Source organism: Hypanus sabinus, chromosome 8 (genome assembly GCF_030144855.1).
Source record: "Hypanus sabinus isolate sHypSab1 chromosome 8, sHypSab1.hap1, whole genome shotgun sequence".
Classification (NCBI taxonomy): Eukaryota; Metazoa; Chordata; class Chondrichthyes; order Myliobatiformes; family Dasyatidae; genus Hypanus; species Hypanus sabinus.
Genome location: NC_082713.1, coordinates 112,228,649 through 112,246,425, shown reverse-complemented (window position 1 = coordinate 112,246,425; position 17,777 = coordinate 112,228,649). Strand labels below are relative to the sequence as shown.

Sequence of the window (17,777 nt, the reverse complement as noted above, 5' to 3'; positions counted from 1 at the left end):
CAGGTTTAATTCCAGCCCTATCTGTAAGGAGTCTGTATGTTCTGACCGTGGCCATGTGGATTTCCTCTGGTTTCCTCCCTCATTCCAAAGATCTATGGGTTAATTAGTAAATTGGCCAAAAGGGTGCAATTGGGCAGTGCAGGCTTGTTTGCCCAGAAGGGCCTGTTATCCTGCTGTATCTCTAAAGGAAAAACTTAGCTGTTTGGACCTTGCAGGGGTCTAAAATCTGTAAATATTTCATCAATGGACCTAACTGCAATATCCAAGGAAGAGCGTTCTCTTCATGTAGCCTATCAAGGCCATTCCTCTATTCATCCCAATATGATTCCTGTAACACCATAGGACTTTATCTTGTTAAGCAGCCTCATGTGAAGAACCTTATCAAATGCCTTCTGAAAATCTAATTAAATGACATCCACTGCCTCTCCTTTGTTCTCCCTGCTTGTTACTTCCTCGAAGTACTCTAACAGATTTGTCAGGCAAGATTTCCCTTTACAGAAACCATACTGACTTTGACTTATTTTATCATTAGTCTCTAAGTACCCTGAAACCTTGTCCTTAATAATGAACTCCAACACTTTCCCAGCCACTGAGGTCAGGCTAACTGGCCTATAATTTCCTCTCTTTTGTCTTCCTCCCTTCTTAAAGAGTGGAGTGACAGTTGCAATTTTCCAGTCCTCTGGAACTAAGCTAGAATCAAGTGATTCTTGAAAGATCATGACCAATGTATCTGTTATCTCTTCAGCAAACTCCTTCAGGACTCTGGGATGTAGTCCATCTGGTCCAGGTGACATCCACCTTAAGACCTTTCAGTTTGCCTAGCATATTTTTCCTTTGTAATTGCAATAGCGCTTGCTCCTGCTCTCTGACACTCATGGACCTCTGGCATACAGACAGTGTCTTCCACAATAAGACTGAGCAAAGAACTTATTAAGTTCATCCGCCATTTCTTTGTCCCCCATTACTACCTCACCAGCATTATTTTGCAGTAGTCCAATATCAACTCTCACTTCCATTTTATTCTCTATATAACTGGAAAAACCTTTAGTATCTTGCTTTATATTACTGGCTAGTTTGCCCTCATATTTCATCTTTTCCCTTCTTATAGCTTTTTAGTTGCCTTTTGTTGGATTTTAAAAGCTTCCCAATCATCCAACTTCCCACTCACCTTTTCTACATTATATGCCCTTTCCTTGGCTTTTATGCAGTCCTTAATCTCCGTTGTCAGCTATGGTTGCCTACCCCTTCCATTTGAGGAAAAACTTCTTCTGTGGGACATATCTCTCCTGCGCCTTGTGAACTATTCCCTGAAACTTCAACCGTCATCCCCGTCAGTATTCCCCTGCAATCCACCTGGGCAAGCTCCTCTCTCATGCCTCTCTAATTCCCTTTATTCCATTGCAAAACTGATACATGTGACTCATGCTTCAGCTTCTCATGTCCCTACTTATCATAAGAGGCATGGATAGAGTGGATAGCCAAAGACTTTTTCCCACGGTGGAAAAGGGTAAAATGAGTAGACATAATTTGAAGGTATTTCGAGGAAAATATTGGGGGGGAGGGTTGTTAGAAGTACATTTTTTTTACACACAGGGTAGTGGGTGTATGGAAACCCTGCCACAGGTGGTGGGAGACGCAGATGCATTCAGAGACTTTTAGGTAGGCATTTGGATGATAGAAAAATGGAGGGAAGGGTTAGATTGATCTTAGAGCAGGTTAAAAGGACAGCATAACATTGTGGGCTGAAGGGCCTGTCCTGTGCAGTATTGTTCTATGTTGAAAGCAGAAGGACCTTAAACAATGCTTTGGCTGGAGAAAATGAGTGGAAATAAATATTACAGTGTTTGGTACTGCACCTTTAAAATGCACTCAGTTTAGCACCTCTAGAAAAGATTTTAACAGTGCTATAGAAAATCCCAAAGTTCAATGTAACTTTATTTTATTTATTTCATTTTATCCTGGCAGTTCAAATGAAATTACTTTTGTAATTTCTGCCTGATGGGAGAGGGAAGAAGAGCGAATATCCAGGTTGGCTGTGGTCTTTGATTATTGGAAACATAGAAAACCTACAGAAAACCTTTGCCCTACAATGCTGTGCTGAACATGTACTTACTTAGAAATTACTAGGGTTACCCATAGCCCCCTGTTTTTCTAAGCTCCATATACCTATCCAGGAGTCTTTTAAAAGACCCTATCGTATCTGCCTTCACCACCATCGCCGGCAGCCCATTCCACACATTCACCACTCTCTGCATAAGAAAACTTACCCCTGACACCTCCTCTGTACCTACTTCCAAGTATCTTACAACTATGCCCTCTCATGATAGCTACTTCAGCCCTGGGAAAAAGCCTCTGATTATCCACACAATCAATGACTCTCATCATCTTCAACACTTCTATCAGGTCACCTCTCATCTTCCATCACTCCAAGGTGAAAGTGCCAAGTTCACTCAACTTATTCTTATAAGACATGCTCCCCATTCCAGGCAACATCCTTGTAAGCCTCCTCTGCACCCTTTCTATGGTTTCCACATCCTTCCTGTCATAAGGCGACCAGAACTGAGCACAGTGCTCCAAGTGGGGTCTGACCAGGGTGCTGTAAAGCTGTAACATTACCTCTCGGCTCTTAAACTCAATCCCACGGTTGATGAAGGCCAGTGCACTGTATGCCTTCTTAACCATAGAGACAACCTGCATAGCAGCTTTGAGCGTCCTATGGACTCGGACCCCAAGATCCCTCTGATCCTCCACACTGACAAGGGTATTACCATTGATACTATATTCTGATATCAAATATGGCCTACCAAAATGAACCATCTAACACTTATCTGGGTTCTCAGCCCAGTTTTTCATCCATCAATATCCTGCTGTAACCTCTGACAGCCCTCCACACTATCCACAACACCCCCAACCTTTGAGTCATCAGCAAATTTACTAACCCATCCCTCCACTTCCTCATCCAGGTCATTTATCAAAATCACAAAAATAAGGGGTCCCAGAACAGATCCCTGAGGCATACCACTGGTCAATGACCCATCTATAACCACTCTTTGCTTTCTGTGAGCAAGCCAATTCTGGAACCACAAAGCAAGGCCCCCTTAGATCCCATCCCTCCTTACTTTCTCAATAAGCCTTGCATAGGGTACCTTATCAAACGCCTTGCTCTCAAGTCGTCAAGTCAAGCTGAAATCTGTATACACTACATCTACCACTCTACTTTCATCAATGTATTCAGTCACATCCTCAAAAAATTTAATCATGTTCATAAGGCACAACCTGTCTTTGACAAAACCATGCTGACTATTCCTAATCATATTATGCCTCTTCAAATGTTCATCAATCCTGCCTCTCAGGATCTTTTCCATCAACTTAGCAACCACTGAAGTAAGACTCATTGGTCTATAATTTCCTGGGCTATCTTTACTCCCTTTTTTGGATAAGGGAACATCTGCAACCCTCCAATCCTCTGGAACCTCTCCCATCCACATTGATGATGCAAAGATCATTGCCAGAGACTCAGCAATCTCTTCCCTTGCCTCCCATAGTAGCCTGGGGTACATCTCATCCAGTCCTGGAGACTTATCCAACATGATGCTTCCCAAAAGCTCCAGCATATTCTCTTTCTTAATGCCTATATGCTCAAGCTTTTCAATATGCTTTAAGTCATCCCTACAATCACCAAGATGCTTTTCCGTAGTGAATATTGAAGAAAAGTATGCATTCAGTGTCTCTGCTATCTCCTCCGGTTCCATACGCACTTTTCCACTGTCACACTTGATTGGCACTATTCTCTCATATCCTATCCTCTTGCTTTTCACATACTTGTAGAATGCCTTGTTGTTTTCTTTAATTCTGCTCTCCAAAGCCTTCTCATGGCCTCCTCTCCTAATTTCATTCTTAAGCTCCTTCCTGCTAGCCTTATAATCCTCTAGATCTCTATCATTACCTATATTTTGAACTTTTTGTAAGCTTTTCTTCTTGACTAGATTTTCAACACCCTTTGTACACCACAGTTCCTGAACCATATATAACCATATAACAATTACAGCAGAGAAACAGGCCATCTCGGCCCTTCTAGTCCGTGCCAAACGCTTACTCTCACCTAGTCCCACCGACCTGCACTCAGCCCATAGCCCTCCATTCCTTTCCTGTCCATATACCTATCCAATATTTTTTAAATGACAAATTTACCATCCTACCATCCTTTCCCTGTCTCATTGAAACGCACCTATGCAGAACACCACGCAAATATCCCCTGAACATTTGCCACATTTCTGCCATATATTTCCCTAAAAACATCTGTTCTCAATTTATGCTTCCAAGTTCCTGCTTGATAACTTCATATTTCCCCTTACTCCGATTAAACACTTTCCTAACTGTCTGTTCCTATCCCTCTCTAATGCTACATTAAAGCAGATAGAATTGTGATCATTATCTCCAAAACGCTCTCCCATTGAGAGACCTGACATCTGACCAGGTTCCTTTCCCAATACCAGATCAAGTACAGCCTCTCCTTTTGTAGGCTTATCTACATATTGTGTCAGGAAACCTTCCTGAACACGCCTAACAAACTCGACCTCATCTAAACTCCTTGCTCTAGGGAGATGCCAATCAATATTGGGGAAATTAAAATCTCCCACCACGACAATCCTGTTATTATTACACCTTTCCAGAATCTGTCTCCCTATCTGCTCCTCTATGTCCCTGTTACTATTGAGTGATCTATAAAAAACACCCAGTGGAGTTATTGACCCCTTCCTGTTTCCAACTTCTACCCACAGAGAGACAATCCTCAGTTACAATCCCTCCATGATTTCCTCCTTTTCTGTAGCTGTGACACTATCTCTGACCAACAGTGCCATGCCTCCATCGTGTCCTTTCTGAAACATCTATAACCTGTCACTCTAAGTAACCATTCCTGCCCCTGAGCCATCCAAGTCTCTGCAATGGCCACAACATCATAGCTCCAAGTACTGATCCACACTCTAGGCTCATCCGCTTTGTTCATGATGCTTCTTGCATTAAAATACACATATCTCAAACCATCGGTCTGAGCACATCCCTTCTATATCACCTGCCTATCCTCCCTCTCATACTATCTCCAAGATTTCTCTATTTGTGAACCAACAGCCCCTTCCTCTGCCTCTTCAGTTTGGTTCCCACCCTCCAGCAATTCTAGTTTAAACTCTCCCCAATAGCCTTGGTAAACCTCCCTGCCAGGATATTGGTCCCCCTTGGATTCAAGTGCAACTCGATATTTTTGTACAAGTCACACCTACCCCAAAAGAGGTCCCAATGATCCAGAAATATGTAAATCTGCCCCCGCTCCAATCCCTCAGCCAAGTATTTATCTTCCACCTCACTCTACTCCTATACTCACTGCGGTAGTAATCCCGATATTACTACCTTTGAGGTCTTGCTTCTCAACTTCTTTCCTAACTCCCTGTAGTCTGTTTTCAGGACCTCCTCCCTTTTCCTACCTATGTCGTTGGTACCAACATTCTGGCTGTTTTACTTAGGCAATGAGAAGTGCAGACAGAGACCATGAGAGGACTCCTATAGATGCTGCCTGGCCTGCTGCGTTCCACCAACATTTTGTGTGTGTTCCATGAGGGGAGACTGGCTTCCGTGATGTGTTGAGCTGTGTTCACAGCTCTCTGCAGTTTCTTGCAATCACATGTAGAATAGCTGCCACACCTAGCTGTTTTGCTTCCAGGTAAGATGTTTTCTATGGTGCATCGATAAAATTTAGTAAGTTTCAATGAGAACATGCCAAACGTTTTTAGCCTTCAGAGGTAGTAGAGATATTGGTGACCTTTCTGAGCCGTAGTGTCTATGTGATTAGACCAGGACAGTGCTATTGGTGATGTTTTCTCTGGGAACTTGAAGCTCTCAACTGTCTCAAAGTCAGCACGGTTGATATAGGCAGGAGCACAAGGTAGTTTAGTGGTTAGCATAACGCGTTACTGCACAAGTGACCTGGGTTCAATTCTTGGCACCGCCTGTAAGGAGTTTGTTCATTTTCCTCATGCCTGCATGGGTTACTTCTGGCTGTTCTGCTTTCCTCCCACATTCTGTGTACCAACCCCTTCCTGATGTCAGTGACTGGCTCATTGACTTCAGCAAGCTTTACACAGTGTTTAGTCAGTGTAGATGTACGTACAGTAACTAAGGACAAATTATCTCCACTCTATCTGTTCATCTGAACTTTAATGGTTTAAACTGTTGCACCACCCCTTAACCTTTTATATTTACATTTTATTTATTTATTTAGAAGTACAGTGTGAAATAGACCGCTCTGGCCCACCAGCTGTGCCACCTAGCCCACAAATTTAACCCTAACAGGACAACTTACAATGACCAATTAACCTACTGACTGGTACATCTTTGGAATGTAGGAGGAAACCAGAGCACCCGGGGAAATCTCCATGTTCAAAGGGAAGATGTAAAACCTCCTTGCAGAGGGCTTTAGAATTGAAGTCTGAACTCTGATGCCCCAAGCTGTAATAGCATCACACTAACCGCTATACCAAAATCATTATCTTGCAGACATCACAGCAGAATAAAGAAATACAATAGAATCAATGAAAAACTACACACAAAGACTGATGAACAAGCAATGTGTAAAAGACAATCATTCCAAATTCAAAAAGTAATAATAATAAATGAATAAGTAAATAAATAATATTGAGAACATGAGTTGTAGAGTTCTTGAACATGAGTCTTCTATAGGTTGTGGAATCAGTTCAGAGTTGAGGTGAGTGAAGTTATCCACTCTGGTTCGAGAGCCTGATGGTTGAAGGGTTATAACTGTTCCTGAACCTGGTGGTGTTGGACCCAAGTCTCTTGTACCTCCTGCCCTATGGCAGTGAGTATCTTAATCTGCAGATTATTCTAACTAGAAGTTTCATAGAAGGTGAAAAATTGTATTTAGTCACTAGGGTGCAAAAGTAGTAGCTGCCAGAAGTGTTCACCCTTGCACACTTATTTCCATTGACTTAAAAAAGTCAAATGTGGAGGTGATGAGTACAAATGACAGAAACGTTTGCACATATTTAGTTGTAGCAACAGCAACTAAATCCAAATTTCTCTCACATTATGGCATTTCACAATTTTTAGTATCCCTTGTGGTATGTTAAGTTTCAATGATAAAGAAAATAAGATTTTATTTAATCACATTTTTATTACTCAGTTCTTTAATTATGATAACAGAACCTCACTAGTGAACAACAAGAATTTAAGAATGATGTTGGCTAACTCACTTTGCAAATCTCCTGTTCTATTTCCACCTACAATATGTGGTCTTTCATGAATAGTCTAATCAGAATACTGTATACAGAAAACCTCAATTAAGAAAAAAAATCTGGTAAAGACCTAATTCCTATTGTCTTATGGCAATGTACACCAGCAGAGAAACATGTCCCTTACTTCAAGCCATCCCAGTATTCTTTCTAATCCCATGTTTTTTGGGGCAGCGATGGTTTTGGAGAGTTCGATGCAGCCAGGATGAATGATGCCAAGCAAATTATCTTTTCTGAAGCCACTTTGGTTCTTGAAGGTGGTACCAAAATGTTAATGCCACACTCAAATGTAGACTGTTTGCAAGTCATTAACGGCCTGCAGACTGAGGAAGATTTGGCACGGGTATTGGCAAATGCAGATGAATTCCTGTTCATAGGTGGATATCTATTTCCTTGCCGTACCATTAATGAACTTGGCCTTGGAGGAAGGTCACGTTTGCAAATGTGTACATTTGAAGCCAATCTCGAGTTGACCAAATTCTCCTGTTCCAAAATAGCATCCTTTCTATCCTGCTCACATAAGACATCAGCCCTTAAGTTCGAACACACATCTCTTTGTGTCTTGTCTATCGTTTCTGCAGGCTTTAAACTGGTTACTGTCTGGCTACTGGTATGATGTTTGCCAGCTGATAATCCTGATTTAAGATTGTTCTTCGGTGCTTGAAGCTGCTTGTAAGTGAAACGAGAACTGGTTAGCCCATTTTCCTTTGATGTTGGTACACTTAAAGAATTTCCAGGGTTTGAGGCTGCTGGCCTCTTAAAGAAAGTAAAATCCTTGTGGATTTGTAACTCTGAACTTTTCAGTAACCTATGACAAAAATAAAATTGGTGAGGTGCAGGAATTTATATGCAGTTAATGACCAACCAAATCCATAGATTTCATACCTTCGAACTTCCATTGTTAGGTGATGACTTGAACCCAGCATCTTGGTTAGCAGGTCAAATGACTGGCGTAAACATTCTACTGCCCTCTTTTTAGCCCTATAACTTACATCATTTTGTAGAAGTTTACCTAATTAGAAAAGTAATTACATATGAATATTCATATAGAACAGAGATTTTATCTCTATATACAGTATGAATTGATCTGCCCTGACTCCTCCATAGCCATATCTGCGAAATTTGTTTCATTACCTTTAAATTGTTAATGAATACAATTCCAAGAAAGTAAGACAAAAAAGAAAAAAACATAAGCTTTGGATCAACAACACACATAAAATACTGGTGGAACGCATTGTGTGTTGTTTGAATTTCCAGCATCTGCAGATTTCCTCATATAAGCTTTGGATGCTGTCTCTTCAATAGTTTATACCCCAAATACAAAACAATGAAAGGGTTAACGTGTGAGGAGGGTTTGATGACTCTAGGCTTGCACCCACTGGAGTTTAGAAGAATGAGGAGGGATCTCATTGAAACCTACTGAATATTGAAAGGCCTCTAGACAAATCTCTCCATCATCACCCTCCTCCTTCTGGTGGAAATAGTCCTCACACTCAACAACTCAAAACCCAAGGTGCAGCCATTGGCACACACATGGGTCCCAGCTATGCCTGTCTTTTTGTTGGCTACATAGAACAGACTATTTTTCAAGCCTTCACTAGTAAGACTCCCCATAACTTTCTACATGACAGTGATGACTGCATTGGTGTGCTGCCTTGTGCACCCATGCTAAGCTGTCAATTTTATCAACTTTGTCCCCAACTTCCACCCAGCCCGTAAACCCACATGATCTATTTCTAACACCTCTCTCTCCTTTCCCAATATCTGTCTCCATTTCTGGGGACCAATATCTTTTATAAACCTACTGACACTCATTGCTTTCTTAACTATACTTCTTCCCACCTGTCACAGGTAAAAATGCTATTCCCTTGTCATAGTTCCTTCATCTCTATGTCTCAACTCCTCCTCTGTACCAGTTCCTCAATTCAAACATCTTTTATAATTTTATCTACCTCCATTTTAAACAATTCTAATGATCGTTACTGCTTGATTCACTCAATCTTTCATCTCCACCCTCTCACAGACCTTCCCTTTTGCTCTATGCAGACTTCCCCCAGTTTGCTACAGCTTAATACTTGTTTCCCTTCCAAAATTTCCCAATTTTTATGAAAGGCCACCCACCTAAAATTCTAAAACGACTGGTCTGCTCAGTATTCTCAGGAAATCCCTTCAGGACAGAGATAAGGATGAATTTCTTTGGCCAGAAGGTGGTGAATCTACAGACTTCATTGCTACAGATGACTGTGTCGGCAAAGTCATTTGGTATATTTAAAGTGGAGGTTGATAGGTTCACGACTAATAAGAGTGTCAAAGATTACGGGAAGAAGACAGGAGAATGGGGTTGATGTGGGTAATGGATCAGCCATGATAGAATGGCAACGCACACTCAGTAGGCTGAATGGCCTAATTTTGCTCCTATCTCTCATGGTCTTGTGATTCTTGTATTTATTTCCAGCATTTTTGAGATCATTTCAATCTCTCAGCTCTGTTGCTAGTTTGTATACATATACTTTAAATCAGTCAGTTCTATTAAATGACGTGGACAAGTTATGAATTTGTAATAAAGCATCTTATACTTCAACTACAAACTCTATGATGTAATTATATTTGTACATAAAAAGAAAATGACAGAATAAATATACAGATATCATACCTAGTTTAAAAATTGCAAGGGCTCTGTTAAGATTGATTTGATCTCTAATTCGAAGAGATGTGGCCAGCCGCATATTTTCCTCTTGAATTTTGATCACTTGTCTGTAAATCTCTTCTGCTTGACTCCTGTCAAAGCTACAAATAAAGAAATGAGAGCAAAGAGACACTTCTCTCCGTATATTCAAAGCTCTCAGCAAATACCAACTACAGTAATGAATAACTTTCTCAAGATGTCTTTCCATGTGTGTTTAATTTTTGATGGGCAAGCAAGTATTGCATTTCCATTTTTTGTGTATTGTTTGTCCTGCTTTCCTAGTTTGATGTTTAGAACAGAATTGAACATGAATTTCTTTAGCCAGAGGGTGGTGAATCTGTGGAATTCATTGCCATTGACAGTTGTGGAGGCCAAGTCACAGGGTCTACTTAAAGCAAGGCTGATAGGTTCTTGGTTGGTCAGGGCATCAAAAGTTACAGGAAGAAGGCAGGAGAATAGGGTTGAGAGGGAAAATAAATCAGTCATGATCTCAATGGGCCAAATGATCCAATTCTGCTCCTATTTTTTATTATATTATGATCTATTTGGGAAATATTTCCCATTTTCATTCAACAAAACCATTTATTCAAGCTAAATTGCCCAGGCTCTTAAAATTCCACGTACCTGGCACTACTTATTTGCAATGACTCAGGAAAGGTCTAAATTAACGAGAAATATTTTGATTTTGTTGAACACTACGGATTTGAGAGACCACATTGCCTCTCATTGTTACAGTTCTATTACGAAACCTGCATCAAAGACACATTTAAATTAAGGTAGACCACTATCAAAGAGGTCAAGTAATTGTACTGTGAAGATATTTGTGGCCCTGAAGCATAAGATGAATTAAACATCCTGGGGTCAATACCTAGAGGTCAGCAAAATCCAGAGGGCAAAGCCAAAGGTTGAAGTCCAGAGGGCAGTGAGTCTGGAGGTGGAGGTTCAAAGCCCCTTGGTCAACATGTCCAGAGGTCAGAAGCCCATTGTCTGTGAATCTCCAAGTCCTGGCCAGGGGCAGGAGATTGGATGCCTGATGTCTATGCATCTGAGAGTCCAGGGCCATTACTGGAGGCCTGGAAGCAGCCTGTCCTGGGGTTAGAGGCAGAGATCTGTCTTTTTGTGTGAGTGGGTCGGTGTGAGAGTGGGAAAGGAGTTTACTTTGCTGTTGTTGGTTTGTTCTGTTTTGTTGTTGCTATTACTATTGTTTTTGTTGATGCTTGTGTTGTTCTGTTAAACATGGTGGGCATGTTATATTGATGTTGGAAAGTGTGGTGACATTTGCAGGCTGCCCCCACCAAATGTGTTGGTTGCTAACACAAATGACACATTTCACCATTTCAATGTACATAAGTAAATCTGCATCTGAATTATAGCATGCCACAAACATTGCTTTAATGCCTCCTCCCATACTCTTGCTGTTCTAGATGCCCAGTCCAGATAGAGAGAGGGAGTGGCAAAGAGATGTCGGCATTGGCATGAGGAATGATTGGCATTGTGGGCCATGTTGGGGCCCAGTGACTATCAAAGAGCAGGGAAAGTGGTGGGCAGGGGTGCAAATGGATTTGGGAATTCTTCTGCAGGATTCCCTAAAGGTTAACCTACAGGATCAGAATACAACAGGGATGAGAAGGAATTTCATTAACCAGAGGGTGGTGAATCTATGGAATTCATTGCCACATATGGCTGTGGAGGCAAGTCATTGGGTATATTTAAAGCAAGGTTGATAGGTTCTTGATTAGTCAGGGCATCAAAGGTTATGAAGAGAAGGCAGGAGAATTAAGTTGAAAGGGAAAATAAATCAGTCATGATGGAATCTCAGAACAGAGTTGATGGGCTGAATGTTCTAATTGTGTTCCTATGTCTTCTGATCTTCTGTCTTATCCCACTTTCTTACTCCAGTCACTGCTGAAGAATATTCCTAGTGCTAGAGAAGAATAAAAGCTGCCACTCTATAACAGCTACAAAACAAAGTAAGATAATGATAAACACAAGAAAGTCTGCAGATGCTGGAAACCCAAAGCAACACACACAAAATGCTGGAGGAAGTCAGCAGGCCAGGCAGCATCTATGGAAACGAACAAACAGTCAATGTTTCTGGCCAAGACCATTCTTCAGGATAGAGAAGAAAACTGTGGGGCAGGGGAAGGAAGCCAGGAAGGAGACAGTTGAATTCAGGTGGATGGGAAAGATCAAGGGCTGGAAAAGGAGAAAACTAGTAGGAGAGGAGAGTCGACCAGAGGAGAAAAGGAAGGAGGAGGGGACTCAGGGGGAAGTAATAGGCAGGTGAGAAGTAAAGGGACAGAGGAGAGGACTCACCATGAAATAATAGGCAGGTGAAAAGTAAAAGGTCAGAGTGGGAAATGTGGAGGGGGGGGGGTAGATTTTGTTTTACTGAAGGAGAAATCGATATTCATGCCATTAGATGGAGGGTACCCAGATGGAATATAAGATGTTGCTCCTCAACCAAGGGAAGGTGGCCTCATCTTGACACAGGAGGAGGCCATGGACCAACATGTTGGAACAGAAATGGGAAGTGGAATTAAAATGTTTGGCAACCAATGTGCTTAGAGAAACAAGACTGCAGATGTTGGAATCTGAAGCAACAAGCAATTTGCTGGATGAAATCAATGGGTTGAGCAGCATCTGTGGGATGAAAGGAATTTTTGACTTTTTACATGTGTAAGGACGGGATGTTTATGTTGGTTATGTTGATCCCCTCTGCTCCAGGAAAACAATTTCACCCATTGACTTTTTTCAAATTGCCACTACCAATAAAGGTACACAAAAACATAGGAAAACTACCACACAAAACAGGCCCACCAGCCCACAAAGCTGTAGCAAACATGTACTTACCTTAGAAATTACCTAGGGTTACCCATAACCCTCTATTTTTCTAAGGTCCATGTACCTATTCAGGAGTCTTTTAAAAGACCTTATCATTTCCACCTCCACCACCATCACCGGCAGCACATTCCACGCACTCACCACTTTCTGCGTAAAAAAACTTACCCCTGACACCTCCTCTGTACCTACTTCCAAGCACCTTAAAACTGTGCCCTCTCATGATAGCTACTTCAGCCCTAGGAAAAAGCCTCTGACTATCCACATGATCAATGCCTCTCATCATCTTTTACACCTCTATCAGGTCACCTCTCATCCTCTGTTGCTCCAAGGAGAAAAGGCCAAGTTCACTCAACCTACTCTCATAAGGCATGCTCTCCAATCCAAGCAACATTCTTGTAAATCTCCTCTTCACCCTTTCTATGGTTTCCACATGGAGCACAGTACTCCAAGTGGGGTCTGACCAGGGTCTTATATAGCTGAAACATTATCTCTCAGCTCTTAAACTCAATCTCACGATTGATGAAGGCCAATGCACCATATGCCTTCTTAACCACAGAGACAACCTGCGCAGCAGCTTTGAGTGAACTATGGACTCGGACCCCAAGATCCCTCTGATCCTCCACACTGCCAACAGCCTTACCATTAATACTATATTCTGCCATCATATATGGTCTACCAAAATGAACCACCTCATACTTATCTGGGTTGAACTCCATCTGCCACTTCTCAGCCCAGTTTTACATCCTATCAATGTCCCGCTGTAACCTCTGACAGCCTTCCGGACTATTCACAACACCTCCAACCTTTGTGTCATCAGCAAATTTACTAACCCATCCCTCCAGTTCCTCATCCAGGTCATTTATCAAAATCACAAAAATAAGGGGTCCCAGAACAGATCCCTGAGGCACACCACTGGTCACCGGCCTCCATGCAGAATATGACCCATCTACAACCACATTTTGCCTTCTGTGAGCAAGCCAGTTCTGGATCCACAAAGCAAGGTCCCCTTGGATCCCATGCCACCTTACTTTCTCAAAAAGCCTTGCATAGGATACCTTATCAAATGCCTTGCTGAAATCCATATACACTACATCTACTACTCTACCTTTATCAACGTGTTTAGTCACATCCTCAAAAAATTCAATCAGGCTTGTAAGGCACGGCCTGCCCTTGACAAAGCCATGCTGATTATTCCTAATCATATGATGCCTCTCAGGATCTTTTCCATCAACTTACTAACCACTGAAATGAGACTCACTGGTCTATAATTTCCTAGGCTCTGTACTCCCTTTCTTGAATAAGGGACCAACATCTGTAACCCTCCAATCCTCTGGAACTTCTCTCTTCCCCATTGATGATGCAAAGAAAATTGCCAATGGCTAAGCAATCTCCTCCCTCACCTCCCACAGTAGCCTGGGGTACATCTCATCTGGTCCCAGAGACTTATCCAACTTGATGCTTTCCAAAAGCTTCAGCACATCCTCTTTCTTAATGTCTATATGCTCAAGCTTTTCAATTCACTGTAAGTCATCACTACAATCACCAAGATCCTTTTCTATAGTGGATACTGAAACAAAGTATTCATTAAGTACCTCAGCTATCTCCTCTGGTTCCGTACACACTTTTCCACTGTCACACTTAATTGGTCCTATTCCCTCACATCTTATCCTCTTACTCTTCAGATACCTGTCGAATGCCTTGGGGTTTTCTTTAATCCTGCTTACCAAAGCCTTCTCGTGGCCCCTTCTGGCTCTCCTAATTTCATTCTTAAACTCCTTCCTGCTAGATCTTCTAGATATCTTTCATTACCTAGTTTTTTGATCCTCTCGTAAGCTTTTCTTTTCTTCTTGACTAGATTTTCAACAGCCTTTGTACACCATGGTTCCTTTATGCTACCATCCTTTCTGTCTCATTGGAATGTACCTATGCAGAACACTACACAAATATACCCTGAACATTTGCCACATTTCTGCCGTACATTTCCCTGAGAACAGCTTTTCCCAATTTATGCTTCCCAGTTCCTGCCTGATAGCTTCATATTTCCCCTTACTCAAATTAAACGCTTTCCTAACTTGTCTGTTCCTATCCCTCTCCAATACTATGGTAAAGGAGATAGAATTATGATCACTATCTCCAAAATGCTCTCCCGTTTTGTTGGTTGACATTACTTTTCTGCAATCTTATTTATCGTGCCTTCAACTAAGCCCTAGTTTTCTTAAATTCATTCTACAACTTAGTAGAAGACTTACTAGTGCTTTATATTAAAATATCTGATAAACAAAAGGCAAATACTGGAAATGTGGATTATAATGGGAAATAGAAATACTCAGCAATTCAGACATCATCAGTAGAGAGAGAAACAGTTAATATTTCATGATGATAACTTTTCGTGAAAGATTAGGACTATCCAATAAAGACCTTTCTGTAATACCACATTGAACTTTGGCTGCAAAAGTCTTAACACTTTCTTGAATATAGAAAAATTGTTTGAATGCAGCAATTACCTTTCTGATTTCTCTGAACAGGATAACAGATCTCCTAAATGTTCTAATATCTCACCAACAAGGGGATGCAATTCACCATACCATTTCTGCTTGATATTCAAAGCCTCTTGGAAACATTGTTCAGCCACAGAAAATTTACCTACATGTATCCTAAGAACACAGAGAAATTATTTTAATCAAAAATTTTTAAAGGATGGTCAAGATTAATTATGTTCTAAGAAGTAGACTTTGTGGGGCGCATGGCAGTGTAGTGGTTTGTGCAACACTTTACGATGCCAGCTGTAAGACCAGGGTTCAATTCCCTCCGCTGTCTGCAAGGTATTTATACATTATCCCTGTGACTGTGTGGGTTTCCTCCAGTTGCTCTGATTTATAACCATATAACAATCACAGCACAGAAACAGGCCATCTCAGCCCTCCTAGTCCGTGCCGAACTCTTAATCCCACCTAGTCCCACCTACCCGCACTCAGCCCATAACCCTCCACTCCTTTCCTGTCCATATACCTATCCAATTTTACCTTAAATGACACAACTGAACTGGCCTCTACTACTTCTACAGGAAGCTCATTCCACACAGCTATCACTCTCTGAGTAAAGAAATACCCCCTCGTGTTTCCCTTAAACTTCTGCCCCCTAACTCTCAAATCATGTCCTCTCATTTGAATCTCCCCTACTCTCAATGGAAACAGCCTATTCACGTCAACTCTATCTATCCCTCTCAAAATTTTAAATACCTCGATCAAATCCCCCCTCAACCTTCTACGCTCCAATGAATAGAGAACTAACTTGTTCAACCTTTCTCTGTAACTTAAGTGCTGAAACCCAGGTAACATCCCAGTAAATCGTCTCTGCACTCTCTCTAATTTATTGATATCTTTCCTATAATTCGGTGACCAGAACTGCACACAATATTCTAAATTTGGCCTTACCAATGCCTTGTACAATTTTAACATTACATTCCAACTTCTGTACTCAATGCTTTGGTTTATAAAGGCCAGCGTTCCAAAAGCCTTCTTCACTACCCTATCTACATGAGACTCCACCTTCAGGGAACTATGCACTGTCATTCCTAGATCTCTCTGTTCCTCTGCATTCCTCAATGCCCTACCATTTACCCTGTATGTTCTATTTGGATTATTCCAGTCAAAATGTAGAACCTCACACTTCTCAGCATTAAACTCCATCTGCCAACGTTCAGCCCACTCTTCTAACCGGCATAAATCTCCCTGCAAGCTTTGAAAACCCACCTCATTATCCACAACACCTCCTACCTTAGTATCATCGGCATACTTACTAATCCAATTTACCACCCCATCATCCAGATCATTTATGTATATTACCAACAACATTGGGACCAAAACAGATCCCTGAGGCACCCCGCTAGTCACCGGCCTCCATCCCGATAAACAATTATCCACCACTACTCTCTGGCATCTCCCATCTAGCCACTGTTGAATCCATTTTATTACTCCAGCATTTTATTACTCCAGACTAAACCTTCTTAACTAACCTTCCATGTGGAACTTTGTCAAAGGCTTTGCTGAAGTCCATCCACTGCCTTACCCTCGTCAACATTCCTCGTAACTTCTTCAAAAAATTCAATGTTTGTCAAACATGACCTTCCACGCACAAATCCATGCTGGCTACTCCTAATCAGATCCTGTCTATCCAGATAATTATAAATACTATCTCTAAGAATACTTTCCATTAATTTACCCACCACTGATGTCAAACTGACAGGTCTATAATTGCTAGGCTTACTTCTAGAACCCTTTTTAAACAATGGAACCACATGAGCAATACGCCAATCCTCCGGCACAATCCCCGTTTCTAATGACATCTTAAAGATCTCCGTCAGAGCTCCTGCTATTTCTTCACAAACTTCCCTCAAGGTCCTGGGGAATATGCTGTCAGGACCTGGAGATTTATCCACTTTTAAATTTCTTAAAAGCGCCAGTACTTCCACGTCTTTAATTGTCATAGGTACCATAACTTCCTTACTTGTTTCCCACACCTTACACAATTCAATATCCTTCTCCTTAGTGAATACCGAAGAGAAGAAATCGTTCAAAATCTCTCCCATCTCCCTCGGCTCCACACATAGCTAACCACTCTGATTCTCTAAGGGGCCAATTTTATCCCTCACTATCCTCTTGCTTTTAATATAACTGTAGAAACCTTTCGGATTTACTTTCACCTTATTTGCCAAACCAACCTTGTATCTTCTTTTAGCTTTTCTAATCTCTTTCTTAAGATTCCTTTTACATTCTTTATATTCCTCGAGCAATTCCTTTACTCGATGCTGCCTATATCTATTGTAGACATCCCTCTTTTTCCAAACCAAATTTCTAATATCCCTTGAAAACCATAGTGCTTTCAAACCTTTAACCTTTCCTTTCAACCTAACAGGAACATAAAGATTCTGTACCCTCATAATTTCA

General features: G+C 41.3%; 1 protein-coding gene across 3 annotated transcripts in view; it reads right to left on the bottom strand.

Annotated features, from left to right (window-relative positions):
- Positions 1–7,163: 7,163 nt before the first annotated feature.
- The window catches only part of ttc41 (tetratricopeptide repeat domain 41), a 77,206-nt gene continuing 66,592 nt past the window's right edge, over positions 7,164–17,777 (bottom strand). For all 3 annotated transcript variants that reach the window (XM_059977625.1, XM_059977623.1, XM_059977624.1), the window contains exons 14-17: positions 15,336–15,485; positions 9,955–10,088; positions 8,187–8,313; positions 7,164–8,109 (exon numbers count right to left, since the gene is read on the bottom strand). In XM_059977625.1, the coding sequence (XP_059833608.1) occupies positions 7,452–8,109; positions 8,187–8,313; positions 9,955–10,088; positions 15,336–15,485 (1,069 nt within the window). In that variant the 3' untranslated portion in view covers positions 7,164–7,451. The remainder of the gene's footprint in view (positions 8,110–8,186; positions 8,314–9,954; positions 10,089–15,335; positions 15,486–17,777) is intronic.